This window comes from Manis pentadactyla, chromosome 4 (assembly GCF_030020395.1).
Source record: "Manis pentadactyla isolate mManPen7 chromosome 4, mManPen7.hap1, whole genome shotgun sequence".
NCBI lineage: Eukaryota > Metazoa > Chordata > Mammalia > Pholidota > Manidae > Manis > Manis pentadactyla.
This window is the reverse complement of record NC_080022.1, coordinates 167,177,776-167,203,747: the sequence shown is the minus strand read 5'-3', so window position 1 is coordinate 167,203,747 and position 25,972 is coordinate 167,177,776. Positions and strand designations below refer to the sequence as shown.

The window sequence follows — 25,972 nt, the reverse complement described above, 5'->3', positions numbered from 1 at the left end:
CCCAACTCTACTGTGTCAGGCTCCAGTGCCTCCCTGTACAAAGTCACCTGGGGGCTTATTTCCCTGCCCCGAGGGGATGAAGGGTGAGGAGCCAAATAAAAGGCTCGTGGGTCTCCACACATCAGGTACTGTACTGAGTATACGAAGGGCCCTGCCACACCAGGGCCACACAAGACTGAGGAGCAATGTATATGCTATTTATAGGGCATTTCTCGGCCTCACCCTAAGGACTTCTTATTGGCTTTAGGGTACATCTATCACTCATCTTCTGGGTTAGAGGTGGGTGGAAGGTCAACCATGACCAATACCAAACCACTCTTCTATTAAGCCCCTCCCCATCTAGCTTCCTGTTGCTGTCCATCAACCACCTCGTGGGCGGGACTTTGATGCCCGCCAGTTGGCTGGCGAACATGTCGTTCACTCTCCAGTAGGTTTTCGGTTGGTGCCCTCTACCGTCCATCAGTGACATTTTACAGGTCTATTGGCCAAAGCTACGTCGCTCTAGATACCTCTCCTTGATTGGTTAGTAGTGCTGTCGGTCCTCAATGTACCGAACTTTTATTGGTGGATACTGCCGTCGCTCGGGCGGTGGCGGGCTCCGGGATTGGCGGGTGCTAGGCGGGCGGTGTCAGGCTCTCGGTGGCGGCGGAGGCGGCGGAGGCCAGGGAGGAAGATGTCGTAATGAGCGGTGGGTCCTGGCCGCTGCCGGTGGGGTCTTCCCGGCCCCCAAGGGTCAGGAAGACGGGCAGAGGCCGCAGGGAGGGGGAGCCGAAGCCGGGGGTTCCCCCCTGGGGCCGGGCCTGGCGCCGGGGCCCGGCTCCGGGAGGGGCGGGGGAGGGAGGATTCCCGCCCGGAGGAGGAGCGGGGCTGGCCAGCCGGGCGGAGGCACCCGGAAGGGGGCGTTAGACTCCCCGCCCCCTCGGAGCCCACAGGACCGGAGGGCGGCGCTTCCGGGGGCTGCCAGGAGGAGTGGGCACCCGGGGCGAGCCTGGCACCTTTCCGCCCGGTCGCCGATCCATCTCAGCGCTGCTCTTTCCGTGGCCATTGCATGGGCCTGCTCTGAGAAGGCGGCCGACGCCCCTCGCGCTTGCCATGCGTTTGAGGAATCCTCCTGCACTCCCGTTCTAGGTGCCCATGAACGATTCAGGGCTCTCCCAAGTACCCAGAGGGCCAGAGAATGCTTTAAATTCAGATGGCGCCAACCACACGGGCACTGCTGGGTGTAGAAGCCAACCTGGTTACCAGTGTTACCCCAATCGAGAGTGCCAGGACGCGAGGGCACTCCCTGGGCAGATGACCTCTCGCCTTAGGCTGCGGAGTGGACAAAAAACCTTCTAATGTTTTCACTTGGGTCCTTGAGCCTCCAGCTAGATATCTGCAAGCTCTTAGCATAATTGTGAGGCGTGTAAGAACTTGTTGGCCAAACTCCTAGCCTGTTGCCTGATGTCCCGTCGCAGGGTGCGGGGAACTGTTGAATCCCAAGGGCCAGACACAAATCTAAGGAATGACGTAAGAAATAAAGTGGATACTTAACTTTCCTCCTCCACCCCACGTCCTTACCCATTGCTGATTTATGGTTCTCAGCTCTTACCCGTGCTTCTTGGCTTATGTTCTGGTGGCTATTTTTAGTTGAAAAGGAACTGTGTCTTCTCTGGGCTATGGAGAAACCTGCCCTCACGGTATTCTTTGGTTTTGGTTCCAATATACTGTCATGTTTAATTGTTTCTTAATTAACTTGATCCAGAGGGACGCAGTCTGGCTTTTCTCAGTGCACATTCTCCTGAAGTTTGTTTCTTCTGAGGTTACTTCTTGCTCACTTACTTGTTTCCTAGAGAAAGGGAGGGAGGAGCCAGGAGGTCTGCTTTGAGCAATGAATTGGCACACAGTACCCCATTGCACCAATTTCATTGCACATAGAGGGGTGATGACTCAAGGTCCACTGGCATACCGTCTCTGAAACTTGCATTCTGTACCCCATAAGGCATTAAGTATTGCAATGGAGGGCTAAGCATTGAGTTGGTATTTTGGATAAGATTTTTAGGGCTACAAAGTTTAAGGTGTTGGCTAGCTCACAGAAAGTCTGTAAAGGGAACAGAGGTGGAGTCCATAGGAGTCATTTTGATTAATAACACAAAGAAACTTGTTGTCTGCAATAATGAATATAACTGCAGTGTCTTGTTTTGTTTTAAATTCTTGTGTGCAATGAAGGGGGCGAATCTGTCAGACAACCTATCAATTGGGCTGATGATGTTCCAGTGGCTTCTAACAGGCATTAATACCTGTTGGAAATGGATTCTCATTGGCTGGGGCGATTGGTAAGTTTTCTAATTCTGGTTCTTCCACTTGGTTGTACAGAGGCTTAACCTCTACATGTAAAATAAGCAGCAACAAGGAAAAAAAAGATGGTCTGACATAATTATGAACCTCCTGAACTAGGCTGCTAAGGACAAAAGTCTCTTTGCTAAGGAGACCCAAGTATTAGTTCATAATCAGATCCTTACCTGACTGCCCAGCAGGGAGAACTGGCTCCAGAAGTCAGAGTTTGGCATCACTGTTGATAGCACATAGACTGGCCAGCTTTTTTCCTCAGATTCTATTAAAGTTGGACCTCTGGAGGCCTCTCAGAGGAGAGAAACTTCCAAAGATTGAAAAACGTAGGAATTATTTTGGAGGGGGTGGGCAATGTCCACAGAATGAAAGATGCAGAGAAACACTCCTTTAAAGGTTGTGTAGAATATTAGAAAGTGTAGAGATGTAACGGTGTGAATGCTCCTGAGTTTAAAGGATGATGTGGACCAAATGATTACGTGAAACCTTCGTGGACTGCAAACTTGGAAGTAAATTCTATTTGGAGAAGCTCCAGTGCTTTCTTATGAATGTATTGGTAGTGATCCATCTGGAGTATCCCTTTGGGCAGCTTACTTGGATTTGTGAACTTTCCTGCAAGTTCTAAACCAGGAGTACTTGGCCTTCGTGCTGGACCAAACCAGTACAAGCTGGACTAAGAAATGCACTTCATGGAATGCATATGTTGATGGTTTTGCTTGTTTGTATTTGCTTTGCTTTTGATTTGGATCCTTGTGTGACTTCTAGACACATGCGACTCCTTGTGTGACTTCTAGACCAGTTGAAGGAGGGGAGAAAAGGGTTTCTCTTTATTTCTTCTTTCATAAAGCCAACACTTAGATCTTTTTATTTCAGAAACAAGGCTGAAAATCTCTTACTCTTAAGAAGTTCTTCCTCAATCATCAGCAGATCTTTTCTGGCTAGAGACCTCAGGGTAGAGGCTAACTTTTCTGCCAGGTATCTATGGAGCTGGGTAGAAGAGGGTAAAAATATAGGACATCACCAGCGCAGCCTAAATAAGAAAGGCATTAGAGAGTGCCCTTGAGGAGATACTCCGTTGGGTATTGGGAGGTGTGTTCCAGTTGACAGGTTTCCAGAATGGACAGCTGAAAGGGGAGCCTGGGAGCCAGCTCACAGTCAGCACCTGCATCTTGGGGGAAGCCATGACTTCCACTCTAAGTCTAGGAAGCGCTCTTTCCAGATGGCTCAGGGGCTGCCACTGGCAGAGAGGTTCATGGCGCATCTCAGGCTGGGCTTCAGGCAGGTGTGCTCTTGGGAGATGTGCTCTTGGTAGATGAGCTCTGCTCAGGCGCAAGGAAGTATGAGAGGGCTAAGTGCCCAGTTCGGATGCTTCTCAGTTTACCCCTGTTAGCAGCACTGAGATGTCAAGGCTGTTGGTATCACAGGAGTAGCCTGCTTGCAGACACCCAACTGTCTGAGTCCTTCCTTTGGACATCTTATTCCCGTAACTACAATTTGTTTCAACATCAGAATCATGGGCTGCACCTACCCAGAAGCCCTACCACATACCACGCAGAGGTTTAGCTTAGGTGACTTGTTTTTGATGCTGAGGGCTCTGAAATTCCACTTTGTCTCTGTGCTGTGACTTAGGCTGTTAGGTGGCCTCTGTCATCTCAGCCATGGGGTACAAGTGGCCCAGGAACCAGCAGGCACTAGTCTGTTCACTTCCAAATCAATGTCCTCTTTCTAGAGCTCCTTCATGGGGTATTTGTTACCTCTCCAATGGGACTCCATGGAATCACAAAGTGGCCTCTCACAGAGTGTGAGCATAGAGTAAGAGACAGCAGGCAGGGAATATTTCAGCTCTTGACTAGTGCCTCACTGGAAGTCTTCTCAGATTTGCCTAAAAACAGACCAAAGCATTTATCAGCTTTCAGAAAAGTAAATGGTAAGCCAGCCCTCTTTTCCCAGGGAAAATGAAGTCATCGCTCATTTCAGAACCAATCCTAGCCCAGGATGAATGTGGGGAGTGACTCACAAATAAATGTGCCACGGTAGAGAAAACATGTTTCTACATAACGATACTCTTTAGGGGTAAAAAGTGTATCTTAGTTTCTTTTTTTCTCCTGTTCTCCAAGACAGAGTACTGAGGCCCAGTATTCTTTGTACCATTTCCTGGGACTGCTTCTGTCAGAGTGAAGAGTTCACACCATCCCCTGCTGCCCTGTGTTCCCCTTCACTTCTCCAGAGTCCCTTCCAGTCCAGCTGGGTGTGACCCAGGTAGGATGCCAACTAGCAAATGACACGGTCATGTTTTGGGGAGAGGAATTCAGGGTGGAGACAGATAAGCAGTATTTGTATAGCAGGTACCCTCATTATCATAAATCACTTGGAAAAGAACTTCCTCCCAGTACATGTTAATTCAAAGAAGCTTTGAAATGTGGTGCCTAGTGTGTGGTGATGAGGTGAGCTCTTGATACATTTGTCTAGGAGCAGGACTGGACTGTGCTGGCTCATGCACAGGTTCCTGTGTGAGGTGGCAGGCGGGGTTGAGAGTTCCATCTGGGACTAGACAGGCAGAGCTGACCTGGCAGGTGGATCCCAGGCCTGGTGCCAGGATATGCAAATCTGCAGGTTTTCTCCTTTGGTTGGTAAATTGCATTCAGGTTCTCTCACAGTGCATTCAGGATTCATCATTCATCCACTCAACAAAGATGTCTTAAGCATCTACTATGTGCCAGGTAGAGGGGGTACATCAGTGGGTAAGCAGAGATAAGTTCCTGCCTTAGGAGGCTAGGAAGAATATAAAGGGGTGCAGTTTATATGGGGTAGTCAGGGAAGGTCTTGAGAAGGTGACATTTGAGAAAAATCTGAAGGAGGGGTGGGATTGAGCTATGCTTAATTAGGGATGGGGAGGCAGTGGGCAAGAACTCACCTATTGGGGAACAGCAGGGAGGCCAGTGTGGCTGAAGCAGTGAGGGAGAGTGACCGATTAGAGGTAACAGGAGACAGGTCACATAGAGCCCTTTTGTGTGACGGGGAGACTTTGGTGCTTAGTTTGGAGATGGGATGCTGTTGGAGTCTCTGAGCTGAGGAGTGACACGGTTAAGTTTGATAGGTCTCACTCTGGGTGCTTGTGGAGAGTGAGGCTGAAGGGGTCAAGGTCAGAAGTCAAGCTAGGAGGTTTTGCAGTTAGCCATGCCAGTGATGACGGGGACCTGAACTTGGGTGATAACAAGAGGTGATAGTGAAAGTAGTCAGATTCTGAATATATTTTGAAGTAAAGCCAAAAGCGTTTGCTCACTGTCAAATATAGTGTGGAAAAAAGAAGGGTCAAGGACGTCTCCTTGGGTTTTAGAGACAAGCAGCTGGAGGCATGGAGTCACTGCAATGGGGAAGTTTGAAGGAAGCACAGAATTAGGGAGATAGCAGGAGCCCTGTTTGGGGCTGGTTAGATTTAAAATGCTTATTAATGCACCCAAGTGGAGATGTCAGTAGGCAGTCAGATATACAAATCTTGAAGATATAAATTTGGGAGATATCATTATATAGAATCTACATATTACTGGTTTGTAAAGGTATGCGACTAGATGAAATCTAAGAAATAGGTGTAGACAGAAGAAAAACAGGTCTTAAGACTGAGCTCTGGGGCAGCCCAACCATTTAGAATTTGAGGGTAGAGGAGGATCCAGCAAAGGAGTCTTAGGAGAGATGGCCAGAGGGGTAGGAGGCCAAGCTGGCAAGTGTGTCCTGGGAGCCACGGGAAGAATATTTCAAGGAGGAGGAGGGGTCAGCTGTCAGATCAACACAGAATTGAGGTCTCAAATTAACCATTAGATTTAACAACCTGGAGGTACTGGTGGCGTGAGCATTTCTTGTGGCACAGGCAGCTTGGTCGGAGCAGGTTCAAGAAAGACTGGCAGGAGAGAGATTAGGGACAGCCAATCTAGGTGACTCTTACAAGGGGTTTTGCTTGAAAAGGAGAGAAACAATGGATCTGAGCTGATGAAGGGAATTTAAACTTTTTGATGAGGTTGTGGACACACAGGGTCATGCTCGGAGGCTGGGGTCAAAGTTGGGAGTAGGGAAGACAGGATGGCTCAATACAGTGTCCGGGTGAAAACATAAGATCTCCATCCTTCTCCTCACCTTCCTCCCCTGGCCTGTGGCATTCGCAGAGTTATTCTTACTTAATGAAAGTCAGTGAAATTCCTTTTACTGTTATTGAGCTCTTTTATATGGTTATTATGACTGCTGGAGATTCGCCTCTGGGAAATGCTTCATGCAGTTTGGAATGTTTCACAGCCCCTGTAGTGCTCCCTCCATCCAAGCCCATTCTCTGAGCCCATTTGTTAGCTCCCTTTGAGGTCCAGTTTTATTCTCTAAAATCAGCCATGGCTTGCTTTTCCCTTACCAGCTTTGAATTCTTCCAGGCTAGGCAACTGGGAAGACTGGGCTTGAGAACTTGGCTTCAGGCACAGCTGAGCTGACCAAAATAGCAGGACTGTTTGTGTGGAGCAAAATTCCTCCAGGGGAAATACCATAGCCAAGGGCCAAGAAAACCATAGCTGCAATGGTAGGAACCCTTGAGTCAAAAAAAAAAAAAAAAAAAAGCAGGTGCCCCCAAGGCCTGGCTGTGGACTTTGAGCCAAATTCAGTCCCAGAAGGAAAAAAGCTGCCTACAGCCTAGTCTTGGTGGCATTTCTTTGGGCCCCTTCCCTCTCTCATTTCCTGTGTCTCAAGAGTAGTGTTCTCAGGTGAATGACCAGTGGAATGGCCCCTAGTCTGACACCCAGGGCTTTGGGGTCCCATCTGAGGCCTCTTCCTGTTTCTCATTGTGCCGAGTCAGCCCATGGAAAGACCCCTAGGGCGGAGAAGCACTCCTACCACCCCATGGTGGGGGACAGTGCTGTGCGGGCTGTACAGTGGCATGGGGGTGGGAGGGTGGTCAGGGAAGATTTTCCTTGAGTGAGCTGTGCGCGAGCTCTGGAGAAGGACTGACGTTAACCAGACAAACGGCGGAAAGTGTGCTTGTGCTCCAAGTGAGAGAGGGCATGTTATAGCTCCAGAAATGAAAAACCCTGAATTGTGTGTCAGGAGAGTTGGAAGGCCAGAGAGAAAATAGGAGAGGTAGAGAGGCAAGGGGCAGGGAGGGGGGCAGAATGTTTTGGCCTTTATTTGCTTATCATAAGGTCATCTGGAAGCTACTAATCAAGGAAGTGGCTGGATGGAATTTGCATTTTTAAAAGGTGGTTCTGACCAGATTGAGAGGCTGAATGAGAGGGGGGCAAGGCCAGAGGCTGGGGAGCCATTTTGAAGGCTTTAGGCAGTATTTCAAGCTGAGCTGAAAGTGGTGTTAAAAAGTTAAGCATTGGGCCTGAGAGTGCGGGGCTGAGCCAGGTCACCAAACCAGGGCTTAGTGCCTAACCTAACTGCAGTTTCAACCTCCCCAAAATTTTCTGGCCAGCACCAGTGAGGTAATATGTCACGTGAGTCCTTTCCATTCCTCCTGCCCAAAAAGGCAAGGTAATCTGCAGGATGAGACCCTCTGCTCTCCCGCTAAGGGAGGATGACTGGGCCTGAAACAATCCCTTCTTTTCTTTTGCTAATAAGTGTTTGCGGCACCCTCCCCTCTAGAAAAATTTCGTACAACTACTTGCTCGAGGGGATCCTACCCTATTTGTGAATGGCTTAATAAAACCAATTAGGTCTTCAAATTTACTTGGTTGAATTTAGTTTTCTGACAGTGCTTATTAATGCTAGGATAATGTTGGAGAGCAGAGTAGACTGGATAAAGCCTTGTATTTGGGAGGTGGAATCATTAGAGCTTGATTGGCCAGGAGGGAGATGCCAGGGTTCGTTGTGACTGGTGATACCAGAAGAGAGGCTGGTTTAACCAGAGACATTCATTTGCCCTGGAGGCTCTGGAGGGTCCCTGTGCTGTGTCCTGGGCTTGGTGAAAACACAACTGGCCCACCTCGGGAGCCCTCCCATGAGGAGGGGAGAGAGACATTATACTCAGTGGGCTGTGGTGTTATACCTGAAGAGTTAATCTCATCTCAGGGGTCCTGGAAGGCCTCTCTGAGGAAATGGCATGCCTGTTACATAGTGGACTGTCAATTTTGCTGGGGAAAATTCAGGCTGAGGTCTGAAGGTTGAATGGATGTTAGCTGGGAAAGAAGAAAGAACTCTCAGCAAGGAAAGGGCCGTGGTCAAGGCAAAGGCTCTTCAAGGATCTGGAAGAGGCCCCCTGGTGGCTGGGGAGGCAACAGCCAGGATAGAAAGGGCAGAGGGGACAGCCCAGTGTCAGGAGTTCTGTGGCTGTCCAAGTGCAAGGCCCCCAGAGGCTTATGTACTGGTCTGCCGCTCAGGGGAAACCTGGGCCACACACAGACCTGGGAGTCGCAGCCTAGGGGAGGCACCCAAAGCCATGGGAGGGCTCCCGGCCCTCCTAGAGCAGGCGTTGGTGAGGACAGATGCTGAGGAATGTCAGTGTTTAAGAGGTGACAAGAGAAAGAGGAGCCCACAGGGGAAGAGGGGGCTGGAGAGGTAGGAGAAAATCCATGGGGATTTGAGGAGGGAATGGCCGAAGGGCTAAGAGCTGCTAAGGAGGGTCTGTTGGATTTAGCAGTGAGGAAGCCTTGGTGACCTGGGAAAGAGCAGTGTCAGCAAGGAGCTGGGGTGAAAGACCCGATTGTACTGCTTGGAAGTGAGCAGTGAGAAAGGATGGGGACAGCATGGCGGCGGCAGCTTGTCTACCGAGTTTGGCCAGGGAGAAAGAACATGTTGTCACTGGAGGGATGGAGGTGGAGAGGAATGCTATACATCAAGAGCCAGGAGACTCGGGGGGCTTTTCTGCTGGGTTGGGGGTTACACTGGCCTCCAGAATGGGGAAAGCAAAGTCAGGTGTGATCCCATCGGGCCCTGGACCACCCCCTACCCCCACTCCTGTCTGGAAGCCTGTCTGATGCCCAAGGAAGTTTTCCTTGGAGCCTGAGAGCTGTTACTGCTTGGATAATAAATCACTGTAAAATGTCACTAGCCAAGGGACTGTTGGGAAAGTTTTAGCCAATCTGAATTAATGAAAAGTCTGGAAGGTAGAGCTCTGAAAGGAATGCAGTTTTTTCTTTCAAAAATGTGCAGTAATCCACACTGATAGACAGTGAGGGGGTGAGGACTTGATAATATGGGTGAATGTTGAAACCACAATGTTCATGTGAAATCTTCATAAGATTGTGTATCAATGATACTTTAATAAAAAAAAAAAGAAAAAAAGAATATGCAGTAATCCCACTTACCAGTGTTGCTAAATGTAGGTTTCACTGAACAGAGAGGTAAACTTCTGTTAAAAAGCAAGTGGTGGGATTAAAACAATTTTATAACTATGTAAGTGGTGTAAAACAGTTGTCTAACTATGTCTGAGAGTCCCTCTGCAGACTTCATACACTATTTAGCCTTGCTTTGAATAGTGTGAAGGAAAAGTAAAGCACAATCATGTCCAAATCACACATTTTAAATTCAAAGTTCCAGATTAATGAGGTTCTAAAGTACCTTTGATCATAATCTTGCAGTTACATTCTTTTCTACTTCTTAACCACTTTTCATTTCCAAACACCAACTGGAAATGCTTCTCTTTTCCCTTTCAAGGTTACTCCCAGGATAGAATTCTGCAATGGCAGGGAGTTTGGTTGCCCAAGTCTGCAGCCCAGGGGCCCTAAAGCTCTGAGTTATACTAGGAAAGATTCTTACAAACAGTGGTTTGAGATCTAGAGGATTATTTCAAGAACCAGCTGGGGAGGAAAATGAAACCAAACTGAAACGGTGCGCTGTGGAGTGCCAGCAGTCTGCGGCTTGCTTTAATAGATTCCGCGGTAACTTCCTAACTGAAGAATCACTCAGAGCCCAGCACGGTCTCCAAACAGTTTGAATACAGGGCAATAATGACTGCAGAGGGAGAGAGGGAGATGGGAAATTGAGAGGAGTGAGATGCACTGGGCCAGTTTTCATTTCGTTCATATTGTCCTATTCTGGGGTCCTTGCATTCCTAACAGAGGGTGTCTGAGAGTCATTCACCAATTGTGGCTAAGCAAACCTGAGCCTGGGGAGCCTCCTGGAGAGCCCTTGCCTCCCCTTCCCAGCCCTGGCAGCAACTAACTCATCTTGTATTTTAATCAACAACATGGTCTGAGAATTATAAAAACTTAAAGATCATTTAGTTCAGCTTCCCACCCCATCAGACATCCCATCTCCAGCAGAGACGCACAGCCTGCCTCTGGCCAAATGATGCCAGAGAAGGGAGAACATTGCCTCAAAAGGTAACTGATCCCGTGCTTTGAAAGTTCTCCCTTCTATTAAGCTGAAATCTGCCATCTTGACATTTCCACCCTGAAGTGTTGGTTCCACGCTTTGAACCCATGTATGGAATAATACCCTTCTGGACATCGCTACTCTGGCATCTGGTCACAGCCATTGTTGCTCTCCTCTGAACCAGCTCCAGTTGAACATCCTCCTTTCAAAATGTCCCTCAGAACAAAACCTGACCCTCAGGATGTGGCCCACGTGTACAGAACACACTAGGACTATTATTTTTATTCTGTGGTTGAGCTTCTGGAATGCAGTCCAGGATTGCAGCAGCTTGTTTGGAACCACATCTAGTTGTGTTGCCTCCCAGTTAGCTTTGAGTCAGAACCACTGGGGCTTTTTCACAAGAGACCTGCTATTATGCTCTGTCTTCCTGTTTTACACGTTTTTTTTTTTTAAGCCAAATGCAGGATTTACTCAACTTCAAAGTTTAAACTCTCATTTATCGATTACCCACTATGTGCTTGATGCTTTTCTTACCAAAATTATTGACACTGCCCAGAATCCAAGGACGTTACCTCTTTTCGCAGATGATGCGGGGAGTTTAGAGGAAAGCCCCACCCCACAGTCCTCCCACGCTTCTGAAGAGCTGTCATCCCTCACTTTGCACAAATGTATCATGAAGTAAATGTGCAGAATTGTCTTAATTAGCCTACACAGAGTGGTGCCACTTGGCACCAGTACAGCTGGAAACACAACACAGGCCCTGAAATGTGCAAATTCTAGTTAAGCAACAGTCATCCAGTGATACATAGTATATGTTCATTTTTAAATGATCATCACAATGAAAACACAAGAATAAAATGTTCTGGCAGGGAGAGCATAAGCCTCCAAGGAGAAGCCTGCGGCCCCTGGGCCTGTGGATCCACCCCTGGTTTGCAAGGCTGGCCGACCTGCAGCAGCAGGCTCCTTGGGACAGGTGAGTCTCAGCACTTAGGCAGAGGCACTTTCAGCTGAGCCCCTAAACTAGACTGTCATCCTGCCTGCAGTTTTTCCCCTCTTTGTTCCTAAGACAGTTAGGTACATTTCAGCCAGAGGCCTTGTTGAAATAAAATACACAGTGCAAACCATTCCATCCAAACCCCCTTACACGTGTTCAGCACGATTTGGTTGTGGCAAGCCTGTGCTCGTTCCTGTGTTCACGGCTGCTCTACCACAGCATTTGAAGTACTGTTCAATCTTTAGTTCTTCTTAGTTAGGATTTGGCCAAGGATCAGTGCCTGTAATATTTCGGGATCTACCTCTGCCCAGAGCCGCTCTCTGGTTCCTCACACGGTTTTCAGGTGTGCGTGCAAAGTGTCTCCTCTGGAATGCAGTCGTGTGACCTTAGGGCTTGGAAATCATTTAAGGCATCGGTGCGTTTTCCTACCAGCCCACACCTGTCCTGGGCTTCAGTTCCCCTTCCCCTTTCCCCGTTTGAGAACTGTTCTCCCAAAGAGAGAAGCCAGAGGCGAGCCAACATGGAAAGGTTCGAATGGTTTTGCTCTCTCCCCAACCTTGACCCTCCTCTCACCAGATACCCGACAAGGGCTCCATTGCCTAAGCCATTTTGCCTCTTTGACACCGTGACGTAACACCCTCCTGTTTCTGTACTCCAGAAAGCTGCTTTTCACAGGTCTAGGATACAAATCTGATTGCCCAGAGTTCTTTTCCTTAGCAATTTGTGAACTGGAAGACTGCATAGATTCTCTTCCCACTAAGTTCCTGTGATTTCCATTCTGCTTTTCTTGTATTTCTCTTAAATCAGACTTAAGTTTAGAGATCCCCTTCATTACTTCCTCAATGTCATTTTCCTTTAAAAAAAAAAAAGTATATTCATGGTGGGAAAATGAGAAAATACAGAAAACAAAGAGATAAATTCCAAGTCAAACCAAAATTCTTCACCAAGCCACTAGGAGATAATGGCTTTTAACATAAAAAAACATTTTTTTTTAGTTTTTCCTGCTATAGGCATATAGAAATATATATACATTTAAACAAAAATAGAATTTTTCCTCCTTGTTATACTTAGTCATCAGATCTCTTAGTCTTAGTGATACCGCTGGGACCATACCTCTTGTCCTGTTAAAGGTGTAAATTCATATGCTGTAGATCAATACCTGGGCTGTTGTGCCTTTGTGGTGAAGGTGAAGCAAAAAGCATTTAAGACTGAGGAGCAGGTGTGTCCTCCTTGCCAGGTATCCTGGCTGAGTGGTGCTTCTCTGCCAGGCTGGCTTGGCATCTGGCTATACCAAGAGTGAGCAGGAAGTTTGGCTTAGAGCTGGAGGTTGAGCTGGAGGGCTCCACTGCCCACTACACAGGGGTTCCAGTTTAGCTGGGGAGAGTCAGCAGTGCCCCACAGAGGGTCCATTAGGTGGCACAGGTTAGTTAGTGAAGTGGTCTTGGTATAGTCTCGGTATCTCCATGCTGTCCTGCACCGTGTGATGGCTGGAGGGGGCCGTCCAGTGGCGACAGGAACAGCTGTTCTCACAGCCTTGGATGACTGAGTCTGGGAGAGGAGAAGGTTATCTCCTGCAAAGGATGTGAGGTTGTTGACTTTGAGTGGGAAAGTGTGGGGAAGGTCATAACCTCTCTTGAAGAAGCAGCAGCAAAGAGAGGCAAAGAGAAAATCTGACTCCGTGGACTTGGGGCCTTCCAGACATCCTGTGCATTACTCCATCTCTTTCCTCCCAGCAGCTTCACAGACCAGCATGGCTGCCACCGCTGCCGTCAGTCCCAGTGACTACCTGCAGCCCGCTGCCTCCACCACCCAGGTGAGTGGGCACTAGGCTCTGAGGGATGGGGGCCGCATCAGCTCAGAAGGACGCAAAGCTGACATTAAACCACAGCTAAAAACTCCGTCCTGGCTCCCTGTAAACAGCCTAGGATGGGAGACTGGGGAAGGTTCGGTTATCCACTTTGTCTACAGAGGTGCCACAGTCGGGTCAGGGGGAAAAGCAAGGTCCTTTCTGTCAGACTCCCCTGACCATAAAAGGGAATTAGAGGCTGTGTCCCCACACTCCAGGGGCTCTTTCCCTGTAGCCTTGAAAGAGCACCCTGCCCCACCCCCCACTTTACCAAAGCATCTATTCCTCCTTGCCCCGTCCTTTCTCCTTCCTTCCTTCCTTCCTTCTTTCCTTCCTTCCTTCCTCCCTTCCTCCCTTCCTCCCTCCCTCCCTCCCTTCCTCCCTTCCTCCCTCCCTCCCTCCCTCCTCAGCTGAGAAGTCAGGGGTCCCTTCATCCCTGTGGGCTAATGGAATGCCATCTAAGAGCTGTGGCTAATTCGTGTCCCCCTTAGAAACAAGGCCAGCGGAGAGTAAGTGTTCAGTTCACACTGTTAGTTCATCCTGTCATGGTCAGTTCACACTGTTACTTCAGGGGAGTTCTTCCTGAGAAAGACCTTTCCCACACTTTCTCCCTTACTTGATGATAAACCAGCAGGGGTAGGATGTTGGCCCCTTGCCCACCACAGCGGTGGGGAAGAGCTTGCCAAGAAGAGAGGGTCGTAAAGGGTAGAGGGCGGCTGGGCAGCAGGCACTCGCATCTTACTCCTTTTCTCTCCTTGGTGTTTTGCAGGATTCCCAGCCATCTCCCTTAGCCCTGCTTGCTGCAACATGTAGCAAAATTGGCCCTCCAGCTGTTGAAGCTGCTGTGACGCCTCCTGCTCCCCCCCAGCCCACACCCCGGAAACTCGTCCCTATCAAACCTGCTCCTCTCCCTCTCAGTCCCAGCAAGAATAGCTTTGGAATCTTGTCCTCCAAAGGAAACATACTTCAGATTCAGGGCTCACAACTGAACACATCCTATCCTGGGGGGCAGCTGGTATTTGCTATCCAGAATCCCACCGTGATCAACAAAGGGACCCGATCAAACACCAACATCCAGTACCAGGCAATCCCGCAGATTCAGGCGAGCAGTTCCCAGACCATCCAAGTACAGCCCAACCTCACCAACCAGATCCAGATCATCCCTGGTACCAACCAAGCCATCATCACCCCCTCACCATCCAGTCACAAGCCTGTCCCCATCAAGCCAGCCCCCATCCAGAAGTCTAGTACGACCACGACCCCTGTGCAGAGCGGGGCCAGTGTGGTGAAGCTGACGGGTGGCGGTGGCAACGTGACACTCACTCTGCCTGTCAACAACTTTGTGAACACCAGCGACACTGGGGCCCCCACTCAGCTCCTCACAGAGAGCCCCCCTGCCCCGCTGTCTAAGACTAACAGAAAAGCCAGAAAGAAGAGTCTTCCCGCCTCCCAGCCCCCTGTGGCTGTGACTGAGCAGGTGGAGACAGTGCTGATCGAGACCACTGCCGACAACATCATCCAGGCAGGCAACAACCTGCTCATTGTTCAGAGCCCTGGCGGCGGCCAGCCAGCTGTGGTCCAGCAGGTCCAGGTGGTGCCCCCCAAGGCCGAGCAGCAGCAGGTGGTGCAGATCCCCCAGCAGGCCCTGCGGGTCGTGCAGGCGGCATCCGCCACCCTCCCCACCGTCCCCCAGAAGCCCTCCCAGAACTTTCAGATCCAGGCTGCTGAGCCAACACCTACTCAGGTACCACACATACCCTCTGCGCCCGCCCTGCTCTTCCCAGCACCCAGTGGCTAACACTGCATTTTCCCTTGGCTTGCTTTTGAAGATGATGCTGATGCCTCTCCCAATTTGATCTGAGTGCTGGGAGTCAGTATCTGTTGGGGTGGGCAGTCAGTGGCCAGTTCTGCCTGACAGATGGGCTCTCTTCAGTTCATAGGGACGTGTACAGGTTATCTTTAGAAGTCAGATGTAACATCTATATACCTTTATTTTGGCCCACTTTTTCTTTATAGGAGTCTTTTTGCTGGGGGGGGCAGATAATAGAATAATAAAGCTTATTTTTATTGTATATATATGATATTCATAATATTATGCATTCATATTTATTATAGAATTACATACTTAGAACATAGCCAGATGACAAAATTCCAGCCAGAAGCACTGAATTTGATGTAAAGTAAGAAAAATGCTGGTCATTGTTAATGACAAGCAAAAATTGGAAGCAGCAGCTTAATAGCAGGAACATTTAGGCTAGATTGACCCGGGATGCTGACTTCAGCAACGAAGTTCTTACTGTTGGCATTTATGAAGGTGTTCTAACACTCAGGAATCTGTTGGGCTCTGAGGCAGGTTTTATTCCTTGTATATGCCTGATAAGATTGTGCCGTGTTGCAGGTGGAGACCCTGGAACTTTAAGGGAAGTTATAAAGTATCCAAGATCTCAAAGGGCATAGATAATGAGCCAGGATTCAATTCAGGTTTCTGACTTCAAACTCCACACTCATCCATTTTCCACCTTGACCCATTGCGTCTTACATGTGCCAGGTGCTACAATTAAAATTGAGGATAAGGATTTTTCTTTAAATATAAAAAAATAGCTCCTGCCATCAAGGAGTTTATTATCCACTTGTCCACAGCATCAGAACTGGGGCATCACTGAGCGGCAGGAAGTTGTGCAGTCTCCTGGGTGGAGAGGAGGTGCCCTTGATATTGAGCTGTGGACATAGAAGTCACACAGGAGGCAATCTGAGGTCTGCCCTTGCATACCTTCTCCCTTCTGGCATATTACATATTGCCAAGCAATTTTCTATCAGTTGTTAACATTATATCTACAAGGTTCCATTATAAGCTGCTCGGGTGCACATCTTCAGCAGTGCCTCCCCTTCCTTCCCCAAGGTCCCATATCCTGAGATTAATGCTGGTGGGTCTTAAACCCAGGTCTTCCTAAGAAAATTGTCATACATATGTAGAAAGAATTTAGCTATAGCGTTTTTTAATGATGACAGTTTTCCAAAATCCTGAGGTGCTGTTGATACAACTAATACCCTATTAACTGTGGATCTAGGCTTTGTCCAATCTTATAGCTAAATAAATTCCTAAAAGTGGGTCAAAGTATAGCACAATTTAAAAAAATATTCTTTGTATCAGAGATTGGCAGCCCACAGCCTTGAGGTCAAATCTGGCCCACCCATATGTTTTTGTAAATAAAGTTTAAAGGAACATAGCCATGCCCATTTCTGCATCTTTTGCACACAAGGCAAAGACCTCATGATCTGCAAAGCCTGAGCTACTTACTATCTGCTCTTTTCAGAAAGTTTGCTGACCCCTGCACTATATTAGGCACAAAAAATGTTCTAGTAACAGAAACTTGAGATACACAGATAATAGCAATGATTTGCAGAAAGGGCACATACCAGAAAATGGAGGATGAGATTTAAGAGATGACATGAGGTTTGTTTGCTTGCTTTTAACTAAGAAACACAGTCTTGAATAATGCAGGAATTAAAAATAACCCCAATCCACAAAAAAATCACAGCAGGTTTTTTTTTTTTACAAATAACTCTTCTTCCCCTGAATCATTCAAATGTAAGTTGCCACCAAAATCCCCATCACTTCCAATTGTTTTATCAAAAGTATGTAATTCCATGAAAGGATATTCTCCATAACACAATATAACCATCAAACCTAGGAAATTAGCAATGAAATGTACTAGTGTCTAATTCAGAGAGCCTCCAGGATTTCACCACTTGCCCCAATAATTCCTTTGTGGCAAAAGGATCTCATCTAGTATCACACAGGGCATTTCGTTGTCTCCTCTCTTTTTTGGTCTAGAACAGTTCCTCATTCTTTACTTGAAATTCATGACCTTGACACTTTGAAAGGCCTTAGGCTATTTTGTAGAATGTTTCTCAATTTAGGTTTATGATGTTTTCTCATGACTAGCTATAGGTTGTGCATTTTTTGCAGAAATATCACAGAAGGGATGCTGTGTTCTCACTGCATTCTAAAAGGGGTGCATTGATCTCAGTTGGTCTCAGTACTAGATGAGTAAAGTAATGTTTGGCAGATATCTGCACCTTTTTTTCTCTTTGTAATTAATTGGTATTATTCTGTAGGAAGCTACTTTGAGACTATAAATATCCATTCCTCATCAGACTTTTGCTCACTTATTTTAGTATCTTTTACTATGATTTTTAAAAATCAACTTTGTATTTTAGAATAAGTTTTTTCTTGATATCATTAATGTACAATTACTTGAACATTATGGTTACTAGACTCCCCCTATTATCAAGTCCCCCCCACATACCCCATTACAGTTACTGTCCATCAGCATAGTAAGATGCTATAGAATTACGTGTCCCCCCCCAGTACATTATGTGTGCTAATCATAATGCCCCATTTTCCCCCTTATCCCTCCCTTCCCACCCAGCCTCCCCAGGTCCCTTTCCCTTTGGTGACTGTTAGTCCATTCTTGGGTTCTGTGAGTCTGCTGCTGTTTTGTTCCTTCAGTTTTTTTCTTTGTTGTTATACTCCACAGATGAGTGAAATCATGTGATACTTGTCTTTCTCCGCCTGGCTTATTTCACTGAGCATAATACCCTCTAGCTCCATCCATGTTGTTGCAAATGGTAGGATTTGTTTTCTTCTTATGGCTGAATCATATTCCATTGTGTATATGTATCACATCTTCTTTATCCATTCATCTACTGGTGGACACTTAGGTTGCTTCCATTTCTTGGCTGTTCAAACTGGGCTGCTGCATTCTTAGGGTAAATTCCTAGCTGTGGAATTCCTGGGTCAAATGGTATTTCTATTTTGAGTTTTTTGAGGAACCTCCATACTGCTTTCCACAATGGTTGAACTAGTTTACATTCCCACCAGCAGTGTAGGAGGGTTCCCCTTTCTCCACATCCTCAGTTTGTCTTTTGGATGTGGGCCATCCTAAGTGATGTGAGGTGATATCTCATTGTGGTTTTAATTTGCATTTCCCTGATGATTAGCGATGTGGAGCATCTTTTCATGTGTCTGTTGGCCATCCGAATTTATTCTTTGGAGAAGTGTCTGTTCAGATCCTCTGCCCAATTTTTATTGGATTATTTGCTTTTTGTTTGTTGAGAATAAGTTTTTATTTACAGAAAGTTTGCATAGGTGGGACAGAGTGTTCATATGCCTCTCACCTGACTTCCCCCATTGTTAAACACCCTACATTACCAGGGTACATTCCTCAAAACCAAGAAATTGACATTGGCACATTACTTTTAACTCCAGAATTGATTTGGATGTCACCAGTTTTAACATTAATGCCCTTTTTCTGTTGAAGGTTCCAGTTCAAATACCACATTGTACTTCGTGGGTTTGTCTCCCCAGGCCCTTGTGGTCTGATAGCTTGTCAATCTTTGTTTTCTGTCATCTTGACAGTCTTGAGGTGCATTGGCCAGGAATGTCCTCCAGTCTGGGGTTATAGGTTTTTGGGAAGAATACCAGAGGCAAAATGCCCCTCTCATCCTCTTGTATGAGGGATACATGATGTCCATGGGACATCCCTGATGATAGGACATCCTGAGGTTAATTTTTATCACTTGGGGTGTCTGCCAGGTTTCTTCATTGCAAGGTGTTTCTTTTCCCTTTCTCTGTTCTTTGGAAGCTAGTCACTAAGTCCCCCATCTTCAAGGGTGGGAGTGGGGGTGAGAATTAAGCTCTCCATCCTAGAAGGAAAAACATCTGCATATTATTTGGGATTCTTCTATACAGAAGATTTCTCTCTTCTTCCATTTGTTTATTTATTCAGTCATTTATTTATATCAGTAGGGACTTGTGGATATTTATTTTATTTTACACTGTAGGTCATAATCCTATACTATGTTATTTTGTGGCTCACATTGTTCCAGCTTTGGCAATTTGAGCTCTTTCAGGTTGGCCCCTGTTCCCTTTGACATACTCCCATCTTTTTTTTTTTTTACTCTGCTATATTGAGCTATTCACATAGCATGAAATCTACCCTTTTGAAGTGTACAACTCAGCGGGTCTTAGTATGTTTAAAGAGTTGTGCAGCCATCACTACCATCTAATTTTAGAACATTTCCATCAGCCTGGTAAGAAACCCTTACCCTTTAGTGGTCACTCCTCATTTTCCTAGCAACCATAATCCATTTTCTGTCTCTTTGGATTTGCCTAATCTGGACGTTTCATTTAAATGGAATCTTACAGTAGGTGATCTTTTGCAACTGGCGTCTTTCCCTTTCGTTTTCTAGGTTCATCCATGGTATGGCATGTGTCAGCACCCCATTCCTTCCTTGGGTTCTCCCAGCCCCAGCTCTGGGATCAACTGTTCCTCCCAGGAGTCCTGGCTTCTCTTATTGGAGGATGTGATAACTATTTTTTATTCTGTCATTCTCTTCTCCATTTGTTTATTTATGTCCTTATGGACTCATAGGTTCCTGTTTTATTCAGTGGGTAATAATCCATTGGTATTACTATTTTGATGTTGCGGTTATTCCACAGTCGGCCAGTCGGAGCCCCTTGTGTCCTTTTCACATGTCACTGCCATTCTTTGAGCTGGTACAGTAGGTGTCCAAGCTCTTCTTTTACTTTCCCTGCCCCCTATGCTGGAAATAGCTATTTCTCTAAGAAACCCCAGTTTCTTTTAGTAGAGCATGGAAGTTAGAATCTAAGACCTGGGGCCTGGGTGAGCTCATTGCTCCTGGAGTGTTGCTGCTCCCAGCCCTTCTCAGTGGACACAGCCAAGACATATAAATATACACACACAAATACACATACATGTACATACATAAGTATGTATATATACACACATACATATATACACACATTCGTATCTGTATTTCCCTATTTATATTGAAGCCTAAGAGTTTCCACCAATACCTCTAATTCCCATTTAATGCCACACAGTTCATTCTAGTTCCTTCCCTTTCCATATTTGTAACTCCCTTCTCTGACAGTGAGAAACTTTGCTTCCATTATCCCTAATACCCTTCCTTTCTGGATCTGTCTCCTCTGTATGTACCCAGTCTCACAGCCATTGCAGCTCTCCCGTGTGGACAGCCTCCTTGGCCTGCTGGGCTCTGGCACCCATGCTACCACCAGGCCCCTGCAGAAGCCCTCTGTGTCTCATGCAGGCTCTAACATGCATATTTTTAAGGCTTTGATACCTGTTCCCAAATTTCACTCCAGCAAGCCTAGACCACTTCACACTCCTGACATAAGAGTGCCCATTTCCCTGCTGTCTCACCAGCAATGAGCATTATATTTTTCCATCTTTGCCAGTCTGAATTGGAAAAAGCTGCCACTGCTTTGCCTCCCAGGAGCATTTTCCATTTGCTTGATGGTTCACAGTGCATCTTTTGTGAGGTCACCATTTAGCTGCTTTCAGTTCTCCAATTCTGAGACTTGGCATTTTGTTTTTCCATACCTAGTAAATTAAATGTTTGGTTTCAAGTCAACATTTGCCACCTTAGTATATAGGGTTACCATCAGCCCTTTGTTGAATGTCAACAGTGTATGAATGTAGGTTTGGGTAGTTGGAGAAGACTTGGGAGGACAGAGTAGCATTCCTAGTTCTCACTTGGGTGGGGAGATAACGCTGCATTGAAAGGTGTCAGGAGCCCATTCTCTCCAGAGCACTGACTTTTTTCTGTCTGGCCCCTCCTAGGTCTATATCCGTACGCCTTCCGGTGAGGTGCAGACGGTCCTCGTCCAGGACAGCCCCCCAACAACAGCTGCAACCACCTCTACCACCACTTGTAGCAGCCCAGCGACCCGTGCTCCCCACTTGAGTGGCACCAGCAAAAAGCACTCGGCCGCAATTCTCCGGAAAGAGCGCCCCCTGCCAAAGATTGCCCCTGCTGGGAGCATCATCAGCCTGAATGCAGCCCAGCTGGCAGCTGCGGCCCAGGCCATGCAGACCATCAACATCAATGGGGTCCAGGTCCAGGGTGTGCCTGTCACCATCACTAACACAGGCGGTGAGGGAGGCCCCTGGGTCAGGGTGTGGCCAGGATGCCTGCTTGCCCCGCACAAGGCAATTGTGGGCCACCTGCGTTTGCCTGGTTTCCCCTAGCCTAAAGCACATCTGCTTGGTCCTTACAGTAGCCCTATGAGATAGTTTAAGACACGTTAACCCCACCTGACAGCTGAAGACCTGAATATGATGGAGAAAGTAAGATGTACTCCAGAAAACTCCACAGCTTACAAATCAAATTAGTTTGGTGTACAAACAGAGGTTGGGCTAAGGGGGATGTTCCAGGTAAAGGAACTTGAAGGAAGGCTTCTAGGAGAAAGCCTTAAGGGTGGAAGGAAAGGAGGGAGCCATTGACAGTTGGAATGGCTTGTGCTGCATGTCAGTTCAGTGATAATGTTTGGTCATATTTATACTTTGAAAGAGGCCTTGCTGATGGTCAAAGAAACACTGTAGCTACCCAAGCAAAATGGTTCCTTGCATTCTTTAGTTGGGTGAGGGGTATTTCTCAAGATAGTGGGAGCCCTCTAAATCTCCTCTCTGCAGTCTTAAATTAATTTATAGCACTTTATGCATTTCGGTTTAGTGGCATAGGAGGAATCCACCCAGGGGCACCATCAGTGGTCAGTGACATTCCCCCTGCTTTGAATGGCTTTATACAAGTCCCAGAGGAGTTGATTTTTTCTAAAGTCCATAGAACTGTTTTCTCATTCTTATTACCAAAAATTCTGGAGATTTTCCTGAGAGCAGAATCGCTATCTCACAAGGGCCTACAGCTGGAGGAGATTCCAGAAGAAATACTCCAAGACAACCCAAAACAAGACCCTTCCCAACTGAAACCATGTGGGCCATGTCCGAAAACGAATTCAGCCTATTAAGTACAGTGGTTCCTGGCATTGACTCTGAAATTGACTGCCTGGATTTAGATCCCATTTCTATCATTGATTTCCTGTGTGGTCTTGATATGTTATTGTCTCAGTTTCTTCAACTGGAAAAGGGGGATAACAGTATCTTTCTTATGAAGGTTAGTTAATACAGTTAAAGTCTCTAAATTGGTGTCTGGCACATTACAAACAGGCTCTTAAAAATACTTGCTGCTGTGATTACCGTGCACAGAAGGGAAGAAGGGTGTCAGGCTCCCTCCTCTGCCCTCAGGCTTCCTCACCCGGAACCGTGCCCTCCTCCCCGCAGGGCAGCAGCAGCTGACAGTGCAGAATGTTTCTGGGAACAACCTGACCATCAGCGGGCTGAGCCCCACCCAGATCCAGCTGCAGATGGAGCAGGCCCTGTCCGGAGAGGCCCAGCCCGGGGAGAAGCGGCGCCGTGTGGCCTGCACGTGTCCCAACTGCAAGGACGGGGATAAGAGGTAATCTGAGGAGAGGGGCCAGACTGCCAGCTGGGCATGTGCCGTTTCCCCAAGCTCCTGCCTGGAACATAGACTGAGGGGATGAGGTGGGCGCCCCACACGTCCTAGACTCCTCACCTTCCCTATGCTCTGACCTGACCCCGCATCCTCCCTCCCTCGTGTCCTGCCCCCATCTTCTACTTCCTCGCCACTCCCCTTTCCACTCCCCCCCATTCCCAGGTCTGGGGAGCAGGGCAAGAAGAAGCACGTGTGCCATATCCCCGACTGCGGCAAGACGTTCCGAAAGACATCCTTGCTGAGGGCTCACGTGCGCCTGCACACTGGAGAGCGGCCCTTTGTCTGCAACTGGTTTTTCTGTGGCAAGAGGTTCACACGGAGTGACGAGCTCCAGCGGCACGCCCGCACGCACACAGGTCTGCCCCCTCCCCTGTGGCTGCCCCTCACCCCCACCCCCGACTTCCTGGCCCTGCTGATGAGCTGCCACACTGAGGGAGGACTACAGACTGGCTCCTCAGCAGGTCCGGGAGCACCCAGAGAATTCTCTGAAGCCATTCTATCATAGGAGGATTCCCCAAAGTGGTGTCATGGCACTACATGGCCTTGATGACCTCTGCCATAGCTGCATAGCTACTTATTTAACAAGCACTGACTTAGGGTGCTAGGCACAGTACTATGCATTGTACCGATTAACTAACTTAATCCTCATAATGACTGTATGGGGAAGGTACTTGGATTATGTCTATTTTACCAGCATGAAGAGGTAGCCAGGTCACTCATGTAATGACTGGTGGAACTGGGTGCAACCCAGGCCTCTGGCTCCCAAGTCCATGCTCTCAGTCACTATCCCACACTGCCTTTCCTACTACTAATTGCCAGACAATTTTCCTTTAGTCATTTCAGTGTTTATACTCATTTATGTCCAATGCAACACTATTTTTGACAACATAGGCTTGATATCGTAGGAGTATGTTTTAATGCACTGGTAAATAAATACAAGACTATAAAATAGAAAAATACTTGTCCACCACCACCTGAACTTGTCTTTGTGTATCTCCAGTGGTTCACAGCACATGCTTTAAGAACTGCTGCTATATAGTGTCAGTGTCCCCAGGGAGCAGTTCCCTGTCCTGGGTCTGGGGATGGGGCCTTGGGTTCCAAAACTCCCCGGCTCCCAGCCAGTGTGGTGGAGCAGGCCATGCTCCTCTCAGAGGCTGAAGAGTAAGCGCTCTCAGCCAGCAGCCAGGCCGGTCAGAGTGGAGTGGGGTTTCCCTGGGAGGGGGAGGACACTGAGCCAGGTTAGTCAGGGACAAAGACAGAAGAGAGCAAGCAATACCTAGGTGCAGGGACACAAGTACAGCATCTTGGGTAAGGGACAAGGAACGGGATGGAAGAAGACTGAAGAGTGACAGCAAGCAGGTAGAGAGGTGAGAACGGACAAAGGGTTTCAGTTAGTGAACCATGGGGAACACAGGTGCAAGCAGGAGTGGCAGGTTCTGATGACAAAGCGACATCAGCTTTATAGGGTGCCCTCCCTCCTCACGTGCACTACCCTCCTTTTTTGGGACTGGCACCATGTGTGCACATGGCTATTAGTGACAGGCATCTCCTCTTCCCAGGGGACAAACGCTTTGAGTGTGCCCAGTGTCAGAAGCGCTTCATGAGGAGTGACCATCTCACCAAGCATTACAAGACCCACCTGGTCACGAAGAACTTGTAAGGCCAACTGAAGCGGGAGGCCCCAAAGATGCAGTCCCGTCTGTGCCCTGCCTGGGCCCCTGGTGGAAGGGAGGCCCGGGGCTGCCCTAGGCCCGCCCTCAGCCCCCCTCCTGTTCTGAGACTTTCTCCACAGGAAGGGGCTCCACTGCCCCATACTTGCCTCCTTCTGAAGTCCCTTGGCTCCGCCCTGGCCCTTCCCTCTCACCACGAACTCCTGGCCTCCCCAGACCATGGACACTGGCCGTGCCCAGTGAGACGTTCTAAACCAGGACGAGTGGGAACCCTTATTTCCAAAGGAAAAACATGAATTTCACTCCGTCCAGGAGCAAAGTGACCCCCTCTCTTCCCCCAACACTGCCAGAGTCCCCTGTGCCCTGTCCCTCTCTCCTGCTCCTCCCTGGTCCCACCCGCCACCTCAGAAGCCCCGGGGTTTGCGGTGTCAGGGGCTGCTCTGGCTCCACCTCCAGAGGGCCTCAAGCAGCCGCCCCCACTGCCCCTGCCCCAGCCCTGCCGCAGCTCTCCTCCAGCACATTCCAACTTTCTATTTAAAAGATCAAGCTACCCACGGACTCCCTGATTCCCCCCTTTTTCTATGGAGAACGTTGCCTTATACTCTACTTCAGATGAACACTGTGTTTTGTGTGTGCTTTAACATTTTATTTAATTGCTCCCTTCTTCCTGTCCTTGTTACTCACCTTCCCATGCCTGCTTCAATTTAGGGTTTTGGGGAGCAATGATGAGCCTATACATTTTTTCTCACTCTTGCAATTCTGTTCTAAATGACATTTCAACTCAAATCTGGATTCCGATAAAAACCCCTTCGCATCCTGAACCCCTCCCCTCCCTCTCATCTGACTCACCCCAGCGGCCCTCGCTCTACTTGTGTACAGTGTATATTGTATAATAGACAATTGTGTCTACTACATGTTTAAAAACATATTGCTTGTTATTTTTGAGGCTTTTAAATTAAACAAAGTCCAACTTTATTTTTAGTTGTAATTGCTTGAGGTATGTTTTATGAATTAAGTGACAGATTTGTTATTCTTTATTAACAATGTACTTGGTTGGTCGGCACTGGGCTGACGCAAATTTTTTCTTGCTAATAAATTTAGTTTGCCTGAGGCAAAACCTGCACGTGCCAGCGCAGCTTCCTTTGTCTTCTGGAGAGCTCCAGGGAGACTCCAGAGAGGGGGCCCTGGTCTCACTGCCCCTTGTCCACACTGGGACCAGGGCAGGAGCCTGGCCTCCTGGCACTGGCATGAGCCCTCCGGAGTACCCGGTAGGACCTCCAGGGGACAGGGCCTAGACAGGCGGGCCTGCTGTGTTCTCCTGAAAGCCAGCTTTGCCCAGACCAAGGCAGGCACGCCGCCCACGGACTCGAGTCCCAGCCATGCCTTCCTTCCCAGCAAATGCATACTCCCACTCAACTCTTCAACCCCTGGGGGAAAGCTTCGGCCTCA

At 47.9% G+C, this 25,972-nt stretch overlaps 1 protein-coding gene and 1 long non-coding RNA gene across 5 annotated transcripts in view; one reads left to right on the top strand and one right to left on the bottom strand.

Annotated features, from left to right (window-relative positions):
* Positions 1–533: 533 nt before the first annotated feature.
* Positions 534–25,214, top strand: SP2 (Sp2 transcription factor). 4 transcript variants are annotated; one of them, XM_036879918.2, is made up of 8 exons: positions 636–688; positions 4,450–4,587; positions 13,345–13,421; positions 14,224–15,198; positions 21,125–21,437; positions 22,622–22,796; positions 23,016–23,209; positions 24,413–25,214. In XM_036879918.2, exons 3-8 carry the CDS (start codon positions 13,359–13,361, stop codon positions 24,511–24,513), a joined length of 1,821 nt encoding a protein of 606 aa, XP_036735813.1. In that variant the 5' UTR covers positions 636–688; positions 4,450–4,587; positions 13,345–13,358; the 3' UTR covers positions 24,514–25,214. The 4 variants fall into 4 exon arrangements, with proteins under 4 accessions (XP_036735810.1, XP_036735812.1, XP_036735813.1 ...); XM_057501402.1 differs by having other exon boundaries at positions 13,342–13,421; XM_036879915.2 differs by lacking the exon at positions 4,450–4,587 and having other exon boundaries at positions 534–688; positions 13,342–13,421.
* The window catches only part of LOC118909439 (uncharacterized), a 31,127-nt gene continuing 5,849 nt past the window's right edge, over positions 695–25,972 (bottom strand). The window contains exons 3-5 of the long non-coding RNA XR_008997367.1: positions 12,722–12,893; positions 2,502–4,210; positions 695–1,828 (exon numbers count right to left, since the gene is read on the bottom strand). This is a non-coding gene — a long non-coding RNA (uncharacterized LOC118909439). The remainder of the gene's footprint in view (positions 1,829–2,501; positions 4,211–12,721; positions 12,894–25,972) is intronic.